Source organism: Oncorhynchus nerka, linkage group LG8 (genome assembly GCF_034236695.1).
Source record: "Oncorhynchus nerka isolate Pitt River linkage group LG8, Oner_Uvic_2.0, whole genome shotgun sequence".
NCBI classification, from domain to species: domain Eukaryota; kingdom Metazoa; phylum Chordata; class Actinopteri; order Salmoniformes; family Salmonidae; genus Oncorhynchus; species Oncorhynchus nerka.
The window spans coordinates 14,578,578-14,604,307 of NC_088403.1; the positions used below are offsets into that span (position 1 = coordinate 14,578,578).

The 25,730-nt window shown below is 50.4% G+C and overlaps 1 protein-coding gene across 1 annotated transcript in view; it reads right to left on the reverse strand.

Moving 5' to 3' along the window:
• The window catches only part of nav3 (neuron navigator 3), a 292,679-nt gene that overhangs the window by 116,066 nt on the left and 150,883 nt on the right, over nucleotides 1–25,730 (reverse strand). Inside the window, 1 exon segment of the mRNA XM_065021393.1 lies at nucleotides 23,586–23,728. Coding sequence (XP_064877465.1) covers nucleotides 23,586–23,728 — 143 coding nt within the window.

Genomic DNA, 25,730 nt, shown 5'->3' on the forward strand with positions numbered 1-25,730 from the left:
GTGGCATTGGAAAGCAAGAATAGGTTGATACATTAATAAAACAACTGCACACCCACAAACACCCAATGAACCCACCCACCCACAATGCACACACCACACACACACCACACACACACACACACACACACACACACACACACACACACACACACACACACACACACACACACACACACACACACACACACACACACACACACACAGAGAGACACACATACTCTATGACGTGCCGGTGCTACACTAGACAGACACAACCACGCCCCACGCACACCCATCCGTCAGGAGCGTGAGACAACCGATGGTCCCGTTAGCCGCTCAGCAGTGGCTCTGACCTTCTGAAGGACCCCCATTTCTCCTCTCTAGTGGGTGTTCAGATCATCATCAATCCCTTAGCAGACGCCTCCCAGCCCCTACACTGTGCTTTCCATGGAGATACATTAATACTGTACTGGCACTTTCTACCAAGGGGAGAAGTTAGTGATAGGAAATGCATTGCAACCTTAAGGATTATACAATATACTGTATGTACAAAAGTATGTGGACACCCCTTCAAATGAGTGGATTTGGCTATTTCAGCCACACCCGTTGCTGACAGGTGTATACAATCGAGCACACAGCCATGCAATCTCCATAGACAAACATTGGCAGTAGAATGGCCTTACTGAAGAGCTCAGTGACTTTCAACGTGGCACTGTCAAGTCAGTTCGTCAAATTTCTGCCCTGCTAGAGCTCCCCCGGTCAACTAAGTTCTGTTACTGTGAAGTGGAAACGTTTACAAGCAACAACAGCTCAGCCACGAAGTGGTAGGATACACAAGCTCACAGAACAGAACCACAGAGTGTTGAAGCGCATTGCGCGTAAATATCGTCTGTCCTCAGTTGCAACACTCACGGAGTTCCAAACTGCCTCTGGAAGCAACGTCAGCAGTCAGGAGCTTCATGAAATGGGTTTCCATGGCTGAGCATCCGCACACAAGCCTAAGATCACCATGCGCAATGCCAAGCGTCAGCTGGAGTGGTGTAAAGCTCGCCACCATTGGACACTGGAGCTGTGAAATCGCGTTCTCTGGAGTGATGAATCACGCTTCACCATCTGTCAGTCCGAAGGACTAACGTGTTTTTTTTTGCGGATGCCAGGACAACACTACCTGCCCAAATGCATAGTGCCAACTGTAAAGTTTGGTGGAGGACGAATAATAGTCTGGGGCTGTTTTTCATGGTTCGGGCTAGGCCCCTTAGTTCCAGTGAAGGGAAATCTGACATTCTAGATGATGGAAGCAAGTCCCCGCAGCAATGTTCCAACATGTAGTGGAAAGTATGTCCAGAAGAGTGGGGGCTGTTATAACACCAACTCCATATTAATGCTCAGAATTTTGGAATGAGATGTTTGACGAGCCAGGTGTCCACATACATTTTGAGCGTGTAGTGTATGTTTGCCTTCTACTGTTGATTGATGTAGTGTCAAACAGCAGGGCCATGCTGGGATTCACATTCACAATATAGAACTGCCTGTCCTCTCCATCTCCTCATTCAGCTCTACTCTCCATAGACGACAGTACTTCTTAAAGGATGCTAGACGGTTTATGGAACCACATTATTTTCAAACCTGCATGGTGGAATTCTATCTTTGCTGAGTCATAAGCACAACAATATAGCTGAACTGGTGGCCTTTCCAGGGACGCAGCCTCAGGCTGAGAAACCGTGATTCTCCCTAACCGCGTAGTATTTTCCCCAGAGGCAAGGGAAGGGCTTTAGCTGCTGCCACGCGAGGCCTCGGAACACTTCATCAGCTTATGATCTGGGCCACAGCCTTTAAAACCTTACGACGCCTGTAAACGTGTCAGTCTGTGGGAGGAACATGTAAGCTGGCACACGCCAAGTCATCTCTTTAAAGACCAGCCTGTGTGTGTGTGTGTGTGTGTGTGTGTGTGTGTGTGTGTGTGTGTGTATGTGTGTGTGTGTGTGTATGTGTGTGAGCGTTTAAGAATCTCACTTAACCCTTACATCTAAGAAGCCCAGTCATTCTTGTGATAGAGTGACAGAGCTTGCCCTCACACCATGGAAACAGCCGTGAAAGTTGGGCAACAGAAATGCCACGCTTGATTTGATTTCTTTGTCAGAGTCGCGGGCAACACTGTGATAAGATTGTGAATGATGGCCGAAGTGTTTGGGATTCAGTATGTGCGGCCAGCGAATTAACCATGTCTTTAAAGATAACAGGGGCCCGAAGGATGACATTTCATACCAATCGGCTGACGCCACCAACGCCCCAGAGAAGTAGAGACTTGGCGTTACCATAGCAACACTTTCTTTCACAACCGCTTACTTCATCGGCTGAGAGTGAAATGTCACTTCTGCTGGCTGGGCGCTGGACCCTCACACGTCTGCTGCTCAGCGCTCACACACCCATCGTGTGGCACGCAAACACACACACACATGCCCCTCCCCAAACACACACACACATGCCCCTCCCCACACACACACATGACCCTCCCCACACACACCCCGCCCCCACACACACACACACACACACACACACACACACACACACACAGTGAGCTGAGTAAATCCTCTTGTAATAAACACCAAGTCCCTATATCTGTGAGCCTGCCCTCATTTTCTCTCCCTTTGGACAGCTGGAAGTGTCCCCAATGGCACACTACTCCCTATATAGTGCACTTAATAGGGAATAGGTTGTCATTTGGGATGCAGATCCTGTCACCCTGAGCTGGCCTGCACTAGCCTGTAGCTCTTGCTTTTTACATGATCTCTTCAGACAGGCTCTTCTGCCATGACTAGACTCTCAATTCCCTGTCTTTTGCTAAAGGTTTGGCTGCATCATTGAAATTTCTCTGACATTTCCTTGGAATTGTTTGATTTGACCCCCAAATCTAAAGCCTCCACCCTCGCAGGGATGAGGGGGAGGCCTCTTATTTACAGTGGGCCCAAAGTTGAGTCCTTAGGCTGGGGTCAAACTCTCACTCCCAATGACATAACTCCCCCATTGGCAAATTGTTGAGGAGAGCGACTGACGACTGGCCATGTTCCACAAGGCTGATTCAAATAGATTGGAAATGTGTTGAGCTGCATACAAAGAAAACAATAGATATACACAAAAACATTCTGGATCACACACATTAAAACAGACCTGTATCAAGTACCAGGCTGATTCATGAGCATGGCTCCTGAGTTTAACACTGGACTAGTGACTTAGTGACTGATAGACAAGCAGCAGACTGCCTCTTCATGTACACCATGCAATTAGCTCCCCCAGGTCATACTGCCAGTGGGTAGTGAGAGAGAGGGGAGATAGACAACATACTGCCAGTGAGTAGTGAGAGAGAGGGGAGATAGAAAACATACTGCCAGTGAATAGTGAGAGAGCGGGGAGACAGACAACATACTGCCAGTGAGTAGTGAGAGAGAGGGGAGACAGACAACATACTGCCAGTGGGTAGTGAGAGAGAGGGGAGATAGACAACATACTGCCAGTGGGTAGTGAGAGAGAGGGGAGATAGACAACATACTGCCAGTGAGTAGTGAGAGAGAGGGGAGATAGACAACATACTGCCAGTGAGTAGTGAGAGAGAGGGGAGATAGACAACATACTGCCAGTGGGTAGTGAGAGAGAGGGGAGACAGACAACATACTGCCAGTGAGTAGTGAGAGAGAGGGGAGATAGACAACATACTGCCAGTGAGAGGGAGGGGAGACAGACAACATACTGGCAGTGGGTAGTGAGAGAGAGGGGAGATAGACAACATACTGCCAGTGAGTAGTGAGAGAGAGGGGAGATAGACAACATACTGCCAGTGAGTAGTGAGAGAGAGGGGAGATAGACAACATACTGCCAGTGAGAGGGAGGGGAGACAGACAACATACTGCCAGTGGGTAGTGAGAGGAGGGAGACAGACAACATACTGCCAGTGAGTAGTGAGAGAGAGGGGAGACAGACAACATACTGCCAGTGAGTAGTGAGAGAGAGGGGAGACAGACAACATACTGCCAGTGAGTAGTGAGAGAGAGGAGACAGACAACATACTGCCAGTGAGTAGTGAGAGAGAGGGGAGACAGACAACATACTGCCAGTGAGTGAGAGGAGGGAGACAGACAACATACTGCCAGTGAGTAGTGAGAGAGAGGGGAGACAGACAACATACTGCCAGTGGGTAGTGAGAGAGAGGGGAGACAGACAACATACTGCCAGTGGGTAGTGAGAGAGAGGGGAGACAGACAACATACTGCCAGTGAGTAGTGAGAGAGAGGGGAGACAGACAACATACTGCCAGTGAGTAGTGAGAGAGAGGGGAGACAGACAACATACTGCCAGTGAGTAGTGAGAGAGAGGGGAGACAGACAACATACTGCCAGTGAGTAGTGAGAGAGAGGGGAGACAGACAACATACTGCCAGTGGGTAGTGAGAGAGAGGGGAGATAGACAACATACTGCCAGTGAGTAGTGAGAGAGAGGGGAGACAGACAACATACTGCCAGTGGGTAGTGAGAGAGAGGGGAGACAGACAACATACTGCCAGTGAGTAGTGAGAGAGAGGGGAGACAGACAACATACTGCCAGTGAGTAGTGAGAGAGAGGGGAGACAGACAACATACTGCCAGTGAGTAGTGAGAGAGAGGGGAGACAGACAACATACTGCCAGTGGGTAGTGAGAGAGAGGGAGACAGACAACATACTGCCAGTGAGTAGTGAGAGAGAGGGAGACAGACAACATACTGCCAGTGGGTAGTGAGAGAGAGGGAGACAGACAACATACTGCCAGTGAGTAGGGAGAGAGGGGAGACAGACAACATACTGCCAGTGGGTAGTGAGAGAGAGGGAGATAGACAACATACTGCCAGTGAGTAGTGAGAGAGAGGGGAGACAGACAACATACTGCCAGTGGGTAGTGAGAGAGAGGGAGACAGACAACATACTGCCAGTGAGTAGTGAGAGAGAGGGGAGACAGACAACATACTGCCAGTGAGTAGTGAGAGAGAGGGGAGATAGACAACATACTGCCAGAGAGAGAGGGGAGACAGACAACATACTGCCAGTGAGTAGTGAGAGAGAGGGGAGACAGACAACATACTGCCAGTGAGTAGTGAGAGAGAGGGAGACAGACAACATACTGCCAGTGAGTAGTGAGAGAGAGGGAGACAGACAACATACTGCCAGTGAGGTGAGAGGGGGGAGACAGACAACATGAGAGAGAGGGGGAGACAGACAACATACTGCCAGTGAGTAGTGAGAGAGAGGAGACAGACAACATACTGCCAGTGAGTAGTGAGAGAGAGGGGAGATAGACAACATACTGCCAGTGAGTAGTGAGAGAGAGGAGACAGACAACATACTGCCAGTGAGTAGTGAGAGAGAGGGGAGATAGACAACATACTGCCAGTGAGAGTGAGAGAGAGGAGACAGACAACATACTGCCAGTGAGTAGTGAGAGAGAGGGGAGACAGACAACATACTGCCAGTGAGTAGTGAGAGAGAGGGGAGACAGACAACATACTGCCAGTGAGGTAGTGAGAGAGAGGGGAGACAGACAACATACTGCCAGTGAGTAGAGAGAGAGAGGAGACAGACAACATACTGCCAGTGGGTAGTGAGAGAGAGGGGAGACAGACAACATACTGCCAGTGAGTAGTGAGAGAGGGAGACAGACAACATACTGCCAGTGGGTAGTGAGAGAGAGGGAGACAGACAACATACTGCCAGTGAGTAGTGAGAGAGGGGAGATAGACAACATACTGCCAGTGGGTAGTGAGAGAGAGGGAGATAGACAACATACTGCCAGTGAGTAGTGAGAGAGAGGGGAGACAGACAACATACTGCCAGTGAGTAGTGAGAGAGAGGGAGACAGACAACATACTGCCAGTGGGTAGTGAGAGAGGGGAGACAGACAACATACTGCCAGTGAGAGGAGAGAGGGAGACAGACAACATACTGCCAGTGGGTAGTGAGAGAGAGGGAGATAGACAACATACTGCCAGTGAGTAGTGAGAGAGGGAGACAATATACTGCCAGTGAGAGTAGACAACATACTGCCAGTGAGTAGTGAGAGAGAGGAGACAGACAACATACTGCCAGTGAGTAGTGAGAGAGAGGGAGACAGACAACATACTGCCAGTGAGTAGTGAGAGAGGGAGACAGACAACATACTGCCAGTGAGTAGTGAGAGAGAGGGAGGAGATAGACAACATACTGCCAGTGAGTAGTGAGAGAGAGGGGGAGATAGACAACATACTGCCAGTGAGTAGTGAGAGAGAGGGGAGACAGACAACATACTGCCAGTGAGAGGAGAGAGAGGGAGACAGACAACATACTGCCAGTGAGTGAGAGAGAGAGGGGAGACAGACAACATACTGCCAGTGGGTAGTGAGAGAGAGGGGGAGACAGACAACATACTGCCAGTGAGAGAGAGACAGCCAGTGAGTAGTGAGAGAGAGGGAGACAGACAACATACTGCCAGTGGGTAGTGAGAGAGAGGGGAGATAGACAACATACTGCCAGTGAGTAGTGAGAGAGAGGGGAGATAGACAACATACTGCCAGTGAGTAGTGAGAGAGGGAGACAGACAACATACTGCCAGTGAGTAGTGAGAGAGAGGGAGACAGACAACATACTGCCAGTGAGTAGTGAGAGAGAGGGGAGATAGACAACATACTGCCAGTGAGTAGTGAGAGAGAGGGAGATAGACAACATACTGCCAGTGAGTAGTGAGAGGAGGAGATAGACAACATACTGCCAGTGATAGTGAGAGAGAGGGGAGATAGACAACATACTGCCAGTGAGTAGTGAGAGAGAGGGGAGACAGACAACATACTGCCAGTGAGTAGTGAGAGAGAGGGGAGACAGACAACATACTGCCAGTGCCAGTGGGTAGTGAGAGAGAGGGAGATAGACAACATACTGCCAGTGAGTAGTGAGAGAGAGGAGACAGACAACATACTGCCAGTGAGTAGTGAGAGAGAGGGAGACAGACAACATACTGCCAGTGAGTAGACAACATACTGCCAGTGAGTAGTGAGAGAGAGGGGAGATAGACAACATACTGCCAGTGGGTAGTGAGAGAGAGGGAGGACAACATACTGCCAGTGGGTAGTGAGAGAGAGGGGAGATAGACAACATACTGCCAGTGAGTAGTGAGAGAGAGGGAGATAGACAACATACTGCCAGAGAGAGGGGAGACAGACAACATACTGCCAGTGAGTAGTGAGAGAGAGGGGAGATAGACAACATACTGCCAGTGAGTAGTGAGAGAGAGATAGACAACATACTGCCAGTGAGATAGACAACATACTGCCAGTGAGAGTGAGAGAGAGGGAGACAGACAACATACTGCCAGTGGGTAGTGAGAGAGAGGGGAGACAGACAACATACTGCCAGTGAGTAGTGAGAGAGAGGGGAGACAGACAACATACTGCCAGTGAGTAGTGAGAGAGAGGGAGACAGACAACATACTGCCAGTGAGTAGTGAGAGAGAGGGAGACAGACAACATACTGCCAGTGAGTAGTGAGAGAGAGGGGAGACAGACAACATACTGCCAGTGGGTAGTGAGAGAGAGGGGAGACAGACAACATACTGCCAGTGAGTAGTGAGAGAGGGGAGATAGACAACATACTGCCAGTGAGTAGTGAGAGAGGGGGAGATAGACAACATACTGCCAGTGAGGTAGTGAGAGAGAGGAGAGACAGACAACATACTGCCAGTGAGGTAGTGAGAGAGAGGGAGACAGACAACATACTGCCAGTGAGTAGTGAGAGAGAGGGAGACAGACAACATACTGCCAGTGAGTAGTAGACAACATACTGCCAGAGTGAGGAGAGATAGACAACATACTGCCAGTGAGTAGTGAGAGAGAGGGGAGACAGACAACATACTGCCAGTGAGAGTGAGAGAGGGAGATAGACAACATACTGCCAGTGAGTAGTAGTAGACAACATACTGCCAGTGAGAGGGGACAGGAGACAGACAACATACTGCCAGTGAGTAGTGAGAGAGAGGGAGACAGACAACATACTGCCAGTGAGTAGTGAGAGAGGGGGAGACAGACAACATACTGCCAGTGAGTAGACAACATGAGTGAGTGAGAGAGAGGGGAGACAGACAACATACTGCCAGTGAGTAGTGAGAGAGAGGGGAGACAGACAACATACTGCCAGTGAGTAGTGAGAGAGAGGGAGACAGACAACATACTGCCAGTGAGTAGTGAGAGAGAGGGAGATAGACAACATACTGCCAGTGGGTAGTGAGAGAGAGGGGAGACAGACAACATACTGCCAGTGAGTAGTGAGAGAGAGGAGATAGACAACATACTGCCAGTGAGTAGTGAGAGAGAGGGGAGACAGACAACATACTGCCAGTGAGTAGTGAGAGAGAGGGGAGACAGACAACATACTGCCAGTGAGTAGTGAGAGAGAGGGGAGATAGACAACATACTGCCAGTGGGTAGTGAGAGAGAGGGGAGATAGACAACATACTGCCAGTGAGTAGTGAGAGAGAGGGGAGATAGACAATATACTGCCAGTGAGTAGTGAGAGAGAGGGGAGACAGACAAGATACTGCCAGTGAGTAGTGAGAGAGAGGGGAGACAGACAACATATTGCCAGTGAGTAGTGAGAGAGAGGGGAGATAGACAACATACTGCCAGTGAGTAGTGAGAGAGAGGGGAGACAGACAACATACTGCCAGTGGGTAGTGAGAGAGAGGGGAGATAGACAACATACTGCCAGTGAGTAGTGAGAGAGAGGGGAGATAGACAACATACTGCCAGTGAGAGGGAGGGGAGACAGACAACATACTGCCAGTGGGTAGTGAGAGAGAGGGGAGATAGACAACATACTGCCAGTGAGTAGTGAGAGAGAGGGGAGACAGACAAGATACTGCCAGTGAGTAGTGAGAGAGAGGGGAGACAGACAACATATTGCCAGTGGGTAGTGAGAGAGAGGGGAGATAGACAACATACTGCCAGTGAGTAGTGAGAGAGAGGGGAGATAGACAATATACTGCCAGTGAGTAGTGAGAGAGAGGGGAGACAGACAAGATACTGCCAGTGAGTAGTGAGAGAGAGGGGAGACAGACAACATATTGCCAGTGAGTAGTGAGAGAGAGGGGAGATAGACAACATACTGCCAGTGAGTGGTGAGAGAGAGGGAGACAGACAACATACTGCCAGTGAGTAGTGAGAGAGGGAGACAGACAACATATTGCCAGTGAGTAGTGAGAGAGAGGGGAGACAGACAACATACTGCCAGTGAGTAGTGAGAGAGAGGGGAGACAGACAACATACTGCCAGTGAGTAGTGAGAGAGAGGGGAGATAGACAACATACTGCCAGTGAGTAGTGAGAGGGAGGGGAGATAGACAACATATTGCCAGTGAGTAGTGAGAGAGAGGGGAGACAGACAATATACTGCCAGTGAGTAGTGAGAGAGAGGGGAGACAGACAACATACTGCCAGTGAGTAGTGAGAGAGAGGGGAGACAGACAATATACTGCCAGTGAGTAGTGAGAGAGAGGGGAGACAGACAACATACTGCCAGTGAGTAGTGAGAGAGAGGGGAGATAGACAACATACTGCCAGTGAGAGAGAGGGGAGATAGACAACATACTGCCAGTGAGTAGTGAGAGAGAGGGGAGATAGACAACATACTGCCAGTGAGTAGTGAGAGAGAGGGAGATAGACAACATACTGCCAGTGAGAGGGAGGGAGACAGACAACATACTGCCAGTGAGAGGGACAGACAAACATACTGCCAGTGGGTAGTGAGAGGAGGGGAGACAGACAACATACTGCCAGTGAGACGGAGGGGAGACAGACAACATACTGCCAGTGAGAGGGAGGGGAGACAGACAACATACTGCCAGTGGGTAGTGAGAGGGAGGGGAGACAGACAACATACTGCCAGTAAGAGGGAGGGTAGACAGACAACATACTGCCAGTGAGAAGGAGGGGAGACAGACAACATACTGCCAGTGAGTAGTGAGAGAGAGGGGAGACAGACAACATACTGCCAGTGAGTAGTGAGAGAGAGGGGAGACAGACAACATACTGCCAGTGAGAAGGAGGGCAGACAGACAACATACTGCCAGTGAGTAGTGAGAGAGATGGGAGATAGACAACATACTGCCAGTGAGTAGTGAGAGGGAGGGGAGACAGACAACATACTGCCAGTGGGTAGTGAGAGAGAGGGGAGACAGACAACATACTGCCAGTGAGTAGTGAGAGAGAGGAGACAGACAACATACTGCCAGTGAGAGGAGGGGAGACAGACAACATACTGCCAGTGAGAGGGAGGGTGACAGACAGACAACATACTGCCAGTGAGTAGTGAGAGAGAGGGGAGACAGACAACATACTGCCAGTGAGAGTGAGAGGGATAGACAGACAACATACTGCCAGTGAGAGGAGAGGGGTGAGACAGACAACATACTGCCAGTGAGTAGTAGAGAGAGGGGGAGATGACAACATACTGCCAGTGGGTAGTGAGAGAGGGAGACAGACAACATACTGCCAGTGGGTTGTGAGAGAGAGAGACAGACAACATACTGCCAGTGGGTTGTGAGAGAGAGGGAGACAGACAACATACTGCCAGTGAGTAGTGAGAGAGAGGGAGATAGACAACATACTGCCAGTGGGTAGTGAGAGGGAGGGAGACAGACAACATACTGCCAGTGAGTAGTGAGAGGGAGGAGACAGACAACATACTGCCAGTGGGTAGTGAGAGAGAGGGGAGACAGACAACATACTGCCAGTGAGTAGTGAGAGAGAGGGAGACAGACAACATATTGCCAGTGGGTAGTGAGAGAGAGGAGACAGACAACATACTGCCAGTGAGAGGGCGGGAGACAGACAACATACTGCCAGTGAGAGGGAGGGAGACAGACAACATACTGCCAGTGAGTAGTGAGAGAGGGGGAGACAGACAACATACTGCCAGTGAGAGGAGAGGTGATAGACAGACAACATACTGCCAGTGAGAGGGAGGGGTGACAGACAGACAACATACTGCCAGTGAGTAGTGAGAGAGAGGAGATAGACAACATACTGCCAGTGGGTAGTGAGAGAGAGGGGAGACAGACAACATACTGCCAGTGGGTTGTGAGAGAGAGGGGAGACAGACAACATACTGCCAGTGGGTTGTGAGAGAGAGGGGAGACAGACATACTGCCAGTGAGTAGTGAGAGAGAGGGGAGATAGACAACATACTGCCAGTGGGTAGTGAGAGGGAGGGGAGACAGACAACATACTGCCAGTGGGTAGTGAGAGAGAGGGGAGACAGACAACATACTGCCAGTGAGTAGTGAGAGAGAGGGGAGACAGACAACATACTGCCAGTGAGAAGGAGGGCAGACAGACAACATACTGCCAGTGAGTAGTGAGAGAGATGGGAGATAGACAACATACTGCCAGTGAGTAGTGAGAGGGAGGGGAGACAGACAACATACTGCCAGTGGGTAGTGAGAGAGAGGGGAGACAGACAACATACTGCCAGTGAGTAGTGAGAGAGAGGGGAGACAGACAACATATTGCCCGTGGGTAGTGAGTGAGAGGGGAGACAGACAACATACTGCCAGTGAGAGGGCGGGGAGACAGACAACATACTGCCAGTGAGAGGGAGGGGTGACAGACAGACAACATACTGCCAGTGAGTAGTGAGAGAGAGGGGAGACAGACAACATACTGCCAGTGAGAGGGAGGGGTGATAGACAGACAACATACTGCCAGTGAGAGGGAGGGGTGACAGACAGACAACATACTGCCAGTGAGTAGTGAGAGAGAGGGGAGATAGACAACATACTGCCAGTGGGTAGTGAGAGAGAGGGGAGACAGACAACATACTGCCAGTGGGTTGTGAGAGAGAGGGGAGACAGACAACATACTGCCAGTGGGTTGTGAGAGAGAGGGGAGACAGACATACTGCCAGTGAGTAGTGAGAGAGAGGGGAGATAGACAACATACTGCCAGTGGGTAGTGAGAGGGAGGGGAGACAGACAACATACTGCCAGTGAGTAGTGAGAGGGAGGGGAGACAGACAACATACTGCCAGTGGGTAGTGAGAGAGAGGGGAGACAGACAACATACTGCCAGTGAGTAGTGAGAGAGAGGGGAGACAGACAACATATTGCCCGTGGGTAGTGAGTGAGAGGGGAGACAGACAACATACTGCCAGTGAGAGGGCGGGGAGACAGACAACATACTGCCAGTGAGAGGGAGGGGTGACAGACAGACAACATACTGCCAGTGAGTAGTGAGAGAGAGGGGAGACAGACAACATACTGCCAGTGAGAGGGAGGGGTGATAGACAGACAACATACTGCCAGTGAGAGGGAGGGGTGACAGACAGACAACATACTGCCAGTGAGTAGTGAGAGAGAGGGGAGATAGACAACATACTGCCAGTGGGTAGTGAGAGAGAGGGGAGACAGACAACATACTGCCAGTGGGTTGTGAGAGAGAGGGGAGACAGACAACATACTGCCAGTGGGTTGTGAGAGAGAGGGGAGACAGACATACTGCCAGTGAGTAGTGAGAGAGAGGGGAGATAGACAACATACTGCCAGTGGGTAGTGAGAGGGAGGGGAGACAGACAACATACTGCCAGTGAGTAGTGAGAGAGAGGGGAGATAGACAACATACTGCCAGTGAGAGAGAGGGGAGACAGACAACATACTGCCAGTGAGTAGTGAGAGAGAGGGGAGATAGACAACATACTGCCAGTGAGAGAGAGGGGAGACAGACAACATGCTGCCCGTGGGTAGTGAGAGAGGGGGAGACAGACAACATACTGCCAGTGAGAGTGAGGCGGGAGACAGACAACATACTGCCAGTGGGTAGTGATAGAGGGGGGAGACAGACAATACACTGCCAGTGGGTAGTGAGAGAGAGGGGAGACAGACAACATGCTGCCCGTGGGTAGTGAGAGAGAGGGGAGACAGACAACATACTGCCAGTGAGAGGGCGGGGAGACAGACAACATACTGCCAGTGGGTAGTGAGAGAGAGGGGAGACAGACAACATATTGCCCGTGGGTAGTGAGAGAGTGGAGACAGACAACATACTGCCAGTGAGTAGTGAGTGAGAGGGGAGACAGACAACATACTGCCAGTGAGAGGGCGAGGAGACAGACAACATACTGCCAGTGAGAGGGAGGGGTGACAGACAGAAAACATACTGCCAGTGAGTAGTGAGAGAGAGGGGAGACAGACAACATACTGCCAGTGGGTAGTGAGAGAGAGGGGAGACAGACAACATACTGCCAGTGGGTAGTGAGAGAGAGGGGAGACAGACAACATACCTCCAGTGAGAGGGAGGGGAGACAGACAACATACTGCCAGTGGGTAGTGAGAGAGAGGGGAGATAGACAACATACTGCCAGTGAGTAGTGAGAGGGAGGGGAGACAGACAACATACTGCCAGTGAGAAGGAGGGCAGACAGACAACATACTGCCAGTGAGTAGTGAGAGAGAGGGGAGATAGACAACATACTGCCAGTGAGAGAGAGGGGAGACAGACAACATGCTGCCCGTGGGTAGTGAGAGAGAGGGGAGACAGACAACATACTGCCAGTGAGAGAGAGGGGAGACAGACAACATACTGCCAGTGAGTAGTGAGAGAGAGGGGAGATAGACAACATACTGCCAGTGAGTAGTGAGAGGGAGGGGAGATAGACAACATACTGCCAGTGAGAGAGAGGGGAGACAGACAACATGCTGCCCGTGGGTAGTGAGAGAGAGGGGAGACAGACAACATACTGCCAGTGAGAGGGCGGGGAGACAGACAACATACTGCCAGTGGGTAGTGATAGAGGGGGGAGACAGACAATACACTGCCAGTGGGTAGTGATGGAGGGGGAGACAGACAACATGCTGCCAGTGGGTAGTGAGAGGGCGGGGAGACAGACAACATAATGCCAGTGGGTAGTGAGAGAGAGGGGAGACAGACAACATATTGCCCGTGGGTAGTGAGTGAGAGGGGAGACAGACAACATACTGCCAGTGAGAGAGAGGGGAGACAGACAACATACTGCCAGTGAGTAGTGAGAGAGAAGGGAGACAGACAACATACTGCCAGTGAGAGAGAGGGGAGACAGGCAACATGCTGCCCGTGGGTAGTGAGAGAGAGGGGAGACAGACAACATACTGCCAGTGAGAGGGCGGGGAGACAGACAACATACTGCCAGTGGGTAGTGATAGAGGGGGGAGACAGACAATACACTGCCAGTGGGTAGTGAGAGAGAGGGGAGACAGACAACATGCTGCCCGTGGGTAGTGAGAGAGAGGGGAGACAGACAACATACTGCCAGTGAGAGGGCGGGGAGACAGACAACATACTGCCAGTGGGTAGTGATAGAGGGGGGAGACAGACAATACACTGCCAGTGGGTAGTGAGAGAGAGGGGAGAAAGACAACATGCTGCCCGTGGGTAGTGAGAGAGAGGGGAGACAGACAACATACTGCCAGTGAGAGGGCAGGGAGACAGACAACATACTGCCAGTGGGTAGTGAGAGAGAGGGGAGACAGACAACATATTGCCCGTGGGTAGTGAGAGAGAGGGGAGACAGACAACATACTGCCAGTGAGTAGTGAGTGAGAGGGGAGACAGACAACATACTGCCAGTGAGAGGGCGAGGAGACAGACAACATACTGCCAGTGAGAGGGAGGGGTGACAGACAGACAACATACTGCCAGTGAGTAGTGAGAGAGGGGAGACAGACAACATACTGCCAGTGGGTAGTGAGAGAGAGGGGAGACAGACAACATACTGCCAGTGGGTAGTGAGAGAGAGGGGAGACAGACAACATACCTCCAGTGAGAGGGAGGGGAGACAGACAACATACTGCCAGTGGGTAGTGAGAGAGAGGGGAGATAGACAACATACTGCCAGTGAGTAGTGAGAGGTAGGGGAGACAGACAACATACTGCCAGTGAGAAGGAGGGCAGACAGACAACATACTGCCAGTGAGTAGTGAGAGAGAGGGGAGATAGACAACATACTGCCAGTGAGTAGTGAGAGGGAGGGGAGATAGACAACATACTGCCAGTGAGAGAGAGGGGAGACAGACAACATACTGCCAGTGAGAGGGCGGGGAGACAGACAACATACTGCCAGTAGGTAGTGAGAGAGAGGGGAGACAGACAATACACTGCCAGTGGGTAGTGAGAGAGAGGGGAGACAGACAATACACTTCCAGTGGGTAGTGAGAGAGGGGGGAGACAGACAATACACTGCCAGTGGGTAGTGAGAGAGAGGGAGACAGACAACATGCTGCCAGTGGGTAGTGAGAGGGCGGGGAGACAGACAACATACTGCCAGTGAGAGAGAGGGGAGACAGACAACATGCTGCCCGTGGGTAGTGAGAGAGAGGGGAGACAGACAACATACTGCCAGTGAGAGAGAGGGGAGACAGACAACATACTGCCAGTGAGTAGTGAGAGAGAGGGGAGATAGACAACATACTGCCAGTGAGTAGTGAGAGGGAGGGGAGATAGACAACATACTGCCAGTGAGAGAGAGGGGAGACAGACAACATGCTGCCCGTGGGTAGTGAGAGAGAGGGGAGACAGACAACATACTGCCAGTGAGAGGGCGGGGAGACAGACAACATACTGCCAGTGGGTAGTGAGAGAGAGGGGAGACAGACAATACACTGCCAGTGGGTAGTGAGAGAGAGGGGAGACAGACAATACACTGCCAGTGGGTAGTGAGAGAGGGGGGAGACAGACAATACACTGCCAGTGGGTAGTGAGAGAGAGGGGAGACAGACAACATGCTGCCAGTGGGTAGTGAGAGGGCGGGGAGACAGACAACATACTGCCAGTGGGTAGTGAGAGAGAGGGGAGACAGACAACATATTGCCCGTGGGTAGTGAGTGAGAGGGGAGACAGACAACATACTGCCAGTGAGAGAGAGACGAGACAGACAACATGCTGCCAGTGGGTAGTGAGAGGGCGGGGAGACAGACAACATACTGCCAGTGGGTAGTGAGAGAGAGGGGAGACAGACAACATATTGCCCGTGGGTAGTGAGTGAGAGGGGAGACAGACAACATACTGCCAGTGAGAGAGAGACGAGACAGACAACATACTGCCAGTGAGAGGGAGGGGTGACAGACAACATACTGCCCGTGGGTAGTGAGAGAGGGGGGAGACAGACAATACACTGCCAGTGGGTAGTGAGAGAGAGGGGAGACAGACAACATGCTGCCAGTGAGAGAGAGGGAGACAGACAACATGCTGCCAGTGAGAGAGAGGGGAGACAGACAACATACTGCCAGTGAGAGGGCGGGGAGACAGACAACATACTGTCAGTGGGTAGTGATAGAGGGGGGAGACAGACAATACACTGCCAGTGGGTAGTGAGAGAGAGGGGAGACAGACAACATGCTGCCAGTGAGAGAGAGGGGAGACAGACAACATGCTGCCAGTGAGAGAGAGGGGAGACAGACAACATACTGCCAGTGAGAGGGCGGGGAGACAGACAACATACTGCCAGTGGGTAGTGATAGAGGGGGGAGACAGACAATACACTGCCAGTGGGTAGTGAGAGAGAGGGGAGACAGACAACATGCTGCCCGTGGGTAGTGAGAGAGAGGGGAGACAGACAACATATTGCCCGTGGGTAGTGAGAGAGAGGGGAGACAGACAACATACTGCCAGTGAGTAGTGAGTGAGAGGGGAGACAGACAACATACTGCCAGTGAGAGGGCGAGGAGACAGACAACATACTGCCAGTGAGAGGGAGGGGTGACAGACAGACAACATACTGCCAGTGAGTAGTGAGAGAGAGGGGAGACAGACAACATACTGCCAGTGGGTAGTGAGAGAGAGGGGAGACAGACAACATACTGCCAGTGGGTAGTGAGAGAGAGGGGAGACAGACAACATACTGCCAGTGAGAGAGAGGGGAGACAGACAACATACTGCCAGTGAGTAGTGAGAGAGAGGGGAGATAGACAACATACTGCCAGTGAGTAGTGAGAGGGAGGGGAGATAGACAACATACTGCCAGTGAGAGAGAGGGGAGACAGACAACATGCTGCCCGTGGGTAGTGAGAGAGAGGGGAGACAGACAACATACTGCCAGTGAGAGGGCGGGGAGACAGACAACATACTGCCAGTGGGTAGTGATAGAGGGGGGAGACAGACAATACACTGCCAGTGGGTAGTGAGAGAGAGGGGAGACAGACAACATGCTGCCAGTGGGTAGTGAGAGAGAGGGGAGACAGACAACATACTGCCAGTGGGTAGTGAGAGAGAGGGGAGACAGACAACATGCTGCCAGTGGGTAGTGAGAGAGAGGGGAGACAGACAACATACTGCCAGTGGGTAGTGAGAGAGAGGGGAGACAGACAACATATTGCCCATGGGTAGTGAGTGAGAGGGGAGACAGACAACATACTGCCAGTGAGAGGGCGGGGAGACAGACAACATACTGCCAGTGAGAGGGAGGGGTGACAGACAGACAACATACTGCCAGTGAGTAGTGAGAGAGAGGGGAGACAGACAACATACTGCCAGTGGGTAGTGAGAGAGAGGGGAGACAGACAACATACTGCCAGTGAGAGGGAGGGGAGACAGACAACATACTGCCAGTGGGTAGTGAGAGAGAGGGGAGACAGACAACATACTGCCAGTGGGTAGTGAGAGAGAGGGGAGACAGACAACATACTGCCAGTGAGTAGTGAGAGAGAGGGGAGACAGACAACATACTGCCAGTGGGTAGTGAGAGAGAGGGGAGACAGACAACATACTGCCAGTGGGTAGTGAGAGAGAGGGGAGACAGACAACATACTGCCACTGAGAGGGAGGGGAGACAGACAACATACTGCCAGTGGGTAGTGAGAGAGAGGGGAGACAGACAACATACTGCCAGTGGGTATTGAGAGAGAGGGGAGACAGACAACATACTGCCAGTGGGTATTGAGAGAGAGGGGAGACAGACAACATACTGCCAGTGGGTAGTGAGAGAGAGGGGAGATAGACAACATACTGCCAGTGGGTAGTGAGAGAGAGGGGAGACAGACAACATACTGCCAGTGAGTAGTGAGAGGGAGGGGAGATAGACAACATACTGTCAGTGAGAGAGAGGGGAGACAGACAACATACTGCCAGTGGGTAGTGAGAGGGAGGGGAGATAGACAACATACTGCCAGTGGGTAGTGAGAGAGAGGGGAGACAGACAACATACTGCCAGTGGGTAGTGAGAGGGAGGGGAGACAGACAACATACTGCCAGTGGGTAGTGAGAGAGAGGGGAGACAGACAACATACTGCCAGTGGGTAGTGAGAGAGAGGGGAGACAGACAACATACTGCCAGTGGGTATTGAGAGAGAGGGGAGACAGACAACATACTGCCAGTGAGAGGGAGGGGAGACAGACAACATACTGCCAGTGGGTTGTGAGAGAGAGGGGAGACAGACAACATACTGCCAGTGGGTAGTGAGAGAGAGGGGAGACAGACAACATACTGCCAGTGGGTATTGAGAGAGAGGGGAGACAGACAACATACTGCCAGTGGGTAGTGAGAGAGAGGGGAGATAGACAACATACTGCCAGTGAGAGAGAGGGGAGACAGACAACATACTGCCAGTGGGTAGTGAGAGAGAGGGGAGATAGACAACATACTGCCAGTGAGAGGGCGGGGAGACAGACAACATACTGCCAGTGAGTAGTGAGAGAGAGGGGAGATAGACAACATACTGCCAGTGAGAGAGAGGGGAGACAGACAACATACTGCCAGTGGGTAGTGAGAGAGAGGGGAGATAGACAACATACTGCCAGTGAGAGGGCGGGGAGACAGACAACATACTGCCAGTGAGTAGTGAGAGAGAGGGGAGATAGACAACATACTGCCAGTGAGTAGTGAGAGAGATGGGAGACAGACAACATACTGCCAGTGAGTAGTGAGAGAGAGGGGAGACAGACAAACGACACAAACACCAAGAAAGAAGGACCATGGAATTGACTGTTCCCACCAGGGGAGACATTAGCTCTGTTTAGGTGGTAATGTAGGGTGTGAGTAATGGTTTAAACGGTGGCAAGGGGTACTGAGGAAACAGAAAAACCTTCCCTCCCTTTCTGGATGGGGGATACTGTGTCCCAAATGGCATCCTATTCAATATATAGTGCACTACTTTTGACTAGAGTTCTATGGGCCGTGCTAAAAAGTAGTTAACTATAAAGGGAATAGGGTGCAATTTGGGAGACACACACTGTGACAACAGGTCTGGGCAAATGGGACACAGGGGACAGTGAAGGCACTTGTGTAAATCTAGTGGGCCGGCTCTGGCCAAAATAAACAGGGTCGGTGACCGGGGTCTGTTCATGGTTGGTAGACTGTTGTTCTCTGTTAACAGAGGAATATATATATATATATATATATATATATATATATATATAGAGAGAGAGAGAGAGAGAGAGATGGAGATGCACGAGGAAAAAGAGGACAGCCCTCCTGCTCTCCCTTTGACTGGCCCTGAACTGACACTCTTAATGCCGCATTTTCTCCATCCCCCATTCCTTCTCTCCCACTGTTTTATGGACTGATATACAATATCCCTTCATGGTGTTTTATCTACAGACGACCATAACTCTACTGACGACCATAACTCTACTGACGACCATAACTCTACCGACGACCGTAACTCTACCGACGACCATAACTCTACCGACGACCGTAACTCTACCGACGACCGTAACTCTACCGACGACCATAACTCTACTGACGACCATAACTCTACCGACGACCGTAACTCTACCGACGACCATAACTCTACCGACGACCGTAACTCTACCGACGACCGTAACTCTACCGACGACCATAACTCTACCGACGACCATAACTCTACTGACGACCATAACTCTACCGACGACCATAACTCTACCAACAACCGTAACTCTACGGACGACCGTTACTCTACCGACGACCGTTACTCTACCAACAACCGTAACTCTACGGACGACCGTTACTCTACCGACGACCGTTACTCTACCAACAACCGTAACTCTACGGACGACCGTTACTCTACCGACGACCGTTACTCTACCAACAACCGTAACTCTACGGACGACCGTTACTCTACCGACGACCGTAACTCTACCAACAACCGTAACTCTACGGACGACCGTTACTCTACCAACAACCGTAACTCTACCAACGACCGTTACTCTACCGACGACCGTTACTCTACCGACAACCGTTACTCTACCGACGACCGTAACTCTACCGATGACCATAACTTTACCGACGACAATAACTCTACCAACGACCGTTACTCTACGGACGACCGTTACTCTACCGACAACCGTTACTCTACCGACAACCGTTACTCTACCGACGACCGTAACTCTACCGACGACCATAACTTTACCGACGACCATAACTCTACCAACGACCGTTACTCTACGGACGACCGTTACTCTACCAACAACCGTTACTCTACCAACGACCGTTACTCTACCGACGACCGTTACTCTACCAACGACCGTTACTCTACCGACAACCGTTACTCTACCAACAACCGTTACTCTACCGACGACCGTTACTCTACCGACGACCGTTACTCTACCGACGACCGTAACTCTACCGACGACCGTTACTCCACCGACGACCATAACTCCACCGACGACCGTTACTCTACAGACGACCATAACTCTACCGACGACCGTTACTCTACAGACGACCGTAACTCTACCGACGACCGTAACTCTACCGACGACCATAACTTTACCGACGACCATAACTCTACCAACGACCGTTACTCTACCGACGACCGTTACTCTACCAACAACTGTAACTCTACGGACGACCGTTACTCTACCGACGACCGTAACACTACCAACAACCGTAACTCTACGGACGACCGTTACTCTACCAACAACCGTAACTCTACCAACGACCGTTACTCTACCGACGACCGTTACTCTACCGACAACCGTAACTCTACCGACGACCGTAACTCTACCGATGACCATAACTTTACCGACGACAATAACTCTACCAACGACCGTTACTCTACGGACGACCATTACTCTACCGACAACCGTTACTCTACCGACAACCGTTACTCTACCGACGACCGTAACTCTATCGACGACCATAACTTTACCGACGACCATAACTCTACCAACGACCGTTACTCTACGGACGACCGTTACTCTACCAACAACCGTTACTATACCAACGACCGTTACTCTACCGACGACCGTTACTCTACCAACGACCGTTACTCTACCGACAACCATTACTCTACCGACGACCGTTACTCTACCGACGACCGTTACTCTACCGACGACCGTTACTCTACCGACGACCGTAACTCTACCGACGACCGTTACTCCATTGACGACCATAACTCCACCGACGACCGTTACTCTACAGACGACCGTAACTCTACCGACGACCGTTACTCTACAGACGACCGTAACTCTACCGACGACCGTAACTCTACCGACGACCATAACTTTACCGACGACCATAACTCTACCAACAACCGTAACTCTACGGACGACCGTTACTCTACCGACGACCGTTACTCTACCAACAACCGTAACTCTACGGACGACCGTTACTCTACCGACGACCGTTACTCTACCAACAACCGTAACTCTACGGACGACCGTTACTCTACCGACGACCGTTACTCTACCAACAACCGTAACTCTACGGACGACCGTTACTCTACCGACGACCGTAACTCTACCAACAACCGTAACTCTACGGACGACCGTTACTCTACCAACAACCGTAACTCTACCAACGACCGTTACTCTACCGACGACCGTTACTCTACCGACAACCGTTACTCTACCGACGACCGTAACTCTACCGATGACCATAACTTTACCGACGACAATAACTCTACCAACAACCGTTACTCTACGGACGACCGTTACTCTACCGACAACCGTTACTCTACCGACAACCGTTACTCTACTGACGACCGTAACTCTACCGACGACCATACCTTTACCGACGACCATAACTCTACCAACGACCGTTACTCTACGGACGACCGTTACTCTACCAACAACCGTTACTCTACCAACGACCGTTACTCTACCGACGACCGTTAATCTACCGACAACCGTTACTCTACCAACAACCGTTACTCTACCGACGACCGTTACTCTACCAACGACCGTTACTCTACCGACGACCGTTACTCTACCGACGACCGTTACTCTACCGACGACCGTTACTCCATTGACGACCATAACTCCACCGACGACCATTACTCTACAGACGACCGTTACTCTACCGACGACCGTTACTCTACAGACGACCGTAACTCTACCGACGACCGTTACTCTACAGACGACCGTTACTCTACCGACGACCGTAACTCTACCGACGACCGTTACTCTACAGACGACCGTTACTCTACCAACGACCGTTACTCTACAGACGACCGTTACTCTACCAACGACCGTTACTCTACAGACGACCGTTACTCTACCAACGACCGTTACTCTACCAACGACCATTACTCCATTGATGACCATTACTCTGTGATAGTGACAGAGGGATGAAGGGAGATGTGAATGTAAAGGGAATGGTACCAACACTGTACGATCATTGATGACCATTACTCTGTGATAGTGACAGAGGGATGAAGGGAGATGTGAATGTAAAGGGAATGGTACCAACGACCGTTACTCCATTGATGACCATTACTCTGTGATAGTGACAGAGGGATGAAGGGAGATGTGAATGTAAAGGGAATGGTACCAACACTGTACGATCATTGAAAAATACTGAGAGACAAATATTCAATATCTACGAACATAATGTAAGCTTAAAGAACCACTAGGTAGGGGGTCATTAAGAAAAGAAGAGCCTTGTTGAAGCCTATTTTTCCCCAAGCCCATAAGGCCCTGGTCAAAAGTAGTGCACTATATAGGAAACAGGCTACCATTCGGGACACAGACAAATAATTTCATCCACTTACATTCGGATAAAAGTAATATGACAATAATAAAATAAGGAAAGTGAGTGTGTGACAAAATCTGTCATCATGGCAGGTTATTATGCTTGGTGGAGCGTGGTGTGATTCAGCCCCACAGCTCTGCAGTCTAACCACTACCACTCGCCATGCTGTGAAATGCACTGTCTTGCCTTCTCCCTAAAGGAATACCCTACAACTCTAGTCAACTACACTGCTGATCTGATTCAGCAGACTGGTTCATGTGGAGTGTGCTGGTGGGTGCTGCTCTGTCCAGTCCACTGTGTTTATCAGTGGCGCCACCTAGTGCATGTTGTGGACCATGCGCTCAAAAATATAAATGCTGAATGCTACTGACAGACCCTGAGGAAAACAGCTGTAGAAACGCAGGGGTAAGATAATGAATTCTAAGACACTAGAGGTTTTCCTGTTTAAACCTTATGGAAGGTGAGTTTAGACACGGCCATATCCCCATCTTCATGCTATTGTGCCGATCCTAATCAAACTGCGCTGGTTTTACATTGTGTCTTTTTCATCAAGGTGCCAGCAACCGTGTAACCAGGCTAGATTAGAACAGTTTGGTTTGGCTCGGCTCATATGGCTCAGGCCTGCTTCTACGTGATTCTAGGTTCACCTACCTCTGTCATTGCCACTAGCATACTGGAGAGGCTTGCTCTTATCGATGCTGTTAAAGCTCTGACTCCTCCTGTTGAGGTTGGAGGATCCTTGGCCCTTGGGGGCCCCGCTGCCTGCAGCGGACACCCTGGTCGGCCCTGGCAACCTGCAGACGAAAACACAGGTGGGTGAGGAGAAAGCGTGAACAGTCACAGAGCAACAAAAATACATGTCTAGCTAGGTGGTGTGTTTGTGTTGTGCTGAAAGGACCATTATGTTCTCTCTGGGACATGCATAAGAGCCCACACACGGATACACAGATGTAAGCACGAGCACACACACACACACACACACACACACACACACACACACACACACACACACACACACACACACACACACACACACACACACACACACACACACAGAGCTAGTGTTGTGCTGAAAGGACCACATGTATTCTCAGGGAAACACACAAGAGAATACACACTTCAGCATCTGTGGATAAATGTGGATGTTTACTTCTGATGCCACAGCTGGAGCGCAGTCATAAGTCCCAGAGGGGGGAGAGGCCATAGGCTCATTATTCCATTAGAGACTCGTTAAAGCATGCTAACGGATCTCACAGTCCACTACACTGACACTGACAGAGCAAGGTCTTCTCAGTACTGCAACCAAACAACCTCCTGATTGGTTAAACACTGAGATTAACCAATCAGCATGGCTCAAAGGCTCAGTGTAACACGCACGGAATGCACCCACAGTCCTTGAGTCAAGCTGGACACTTCAATGCATCTGGCGAGGTAACTGCCTCGGACAGTAATAAATGAATGGTCATCATGAGTCTGGGAACTTTTACTTTGATTTGGATGTTTTATCAGTGAGATAATTGACCTGGAAAATATGTTGCTGACGTCCAACTTTGCAGATGGACTCGTTGACCTTTACGAGGAAGTGAAATCTATACAAATCTGCCTTTGTCCTGGAAAAACATGATCACATCTCAAAGAAAATGATCTAATCACATGACCATTACAACATATCTATATGAAGTTCATACAGTTTTGATTACCGGTCCGCAAAACACACAAAACCTTCATTCATGCCCTAAACACACAGGACAACCTCCAGGCCTCTTTAGAGTGATACAGATTTTTAAAATCTGCTTTCAGAGAGAGAGAGAGAAAGAGAAATAAAGAAAGAGAGAGAAAGAGAGACCTGGTGAGAACTGCTCTGTGATGTTTCATGAAAGATGCTAAGCTCATTTCCCCATGGGAATTCCATCATCTAAACTACCCCACTATCCAATCCACATCATTTATGTCTGGCCCTTTAAAACTGACACTCCTAAAAGCTTGGCAATTAAAGGGGAGTATGAGAGTTTAATTAGGCATCGTATCCCTGGACAAAGAGACTTAACAACAGCGCATAAACCTGTCACAGAAGCAGACTGAGGAAGCTTGAGGGACTAGATGGCAATGTGAAGTAATGGCTAAGGGTCAAAACAACACAACCAGAGAATTAACATCTTGGCCCTGTGGTAATGCATCTAGGGAAACGACTCTATTAAGTCCCAAATGACAACCTATTCCCTTTATAGTGCACTACTTACAGTAGGGCTCTGGTCAAAAGTAGTGTACTCTATAGGGACTAGGGTGTCATTGGAGATGCTACCTCTCGCTCTCTCCTACTGAATTTAAACCACAGAGGAGACAGTCATCTGTTTGATAGTAAACATGACTGTGTGCGTCAAACAGACAATAAAACACACATTCGTACACGGCTAAAATTGTGGTGGCAGAAATCATACTGTGACGAGTAAACGTGTACCTTCTTGTTTCTGTTTCAGAGTAAAAAGCCAACTCGCAACGCAACGCAGACAATGGACTGGTCCCGACGGAGTCAATCCATACGTCATGTAATGATTAATGGAACCAGAGTAACACCAACTCCTTCTGTTGTGACGTAGGAGTCTCTTAACTCCAGTCTTCAACCCAAGGATCAATGCATTACTCAACGTCTGTGTCCCAAACGGCACCCTACAATGTCTTGGTCCAGTGACTGAGGAGTCTGGGTGCTTCTAGACATCATTGGGTTGGAAAACGGACAGATGGTAAAATGAAAAAGCAGGTGATGTAGATATGCTAGAAGCTACATCCACTTGGTAA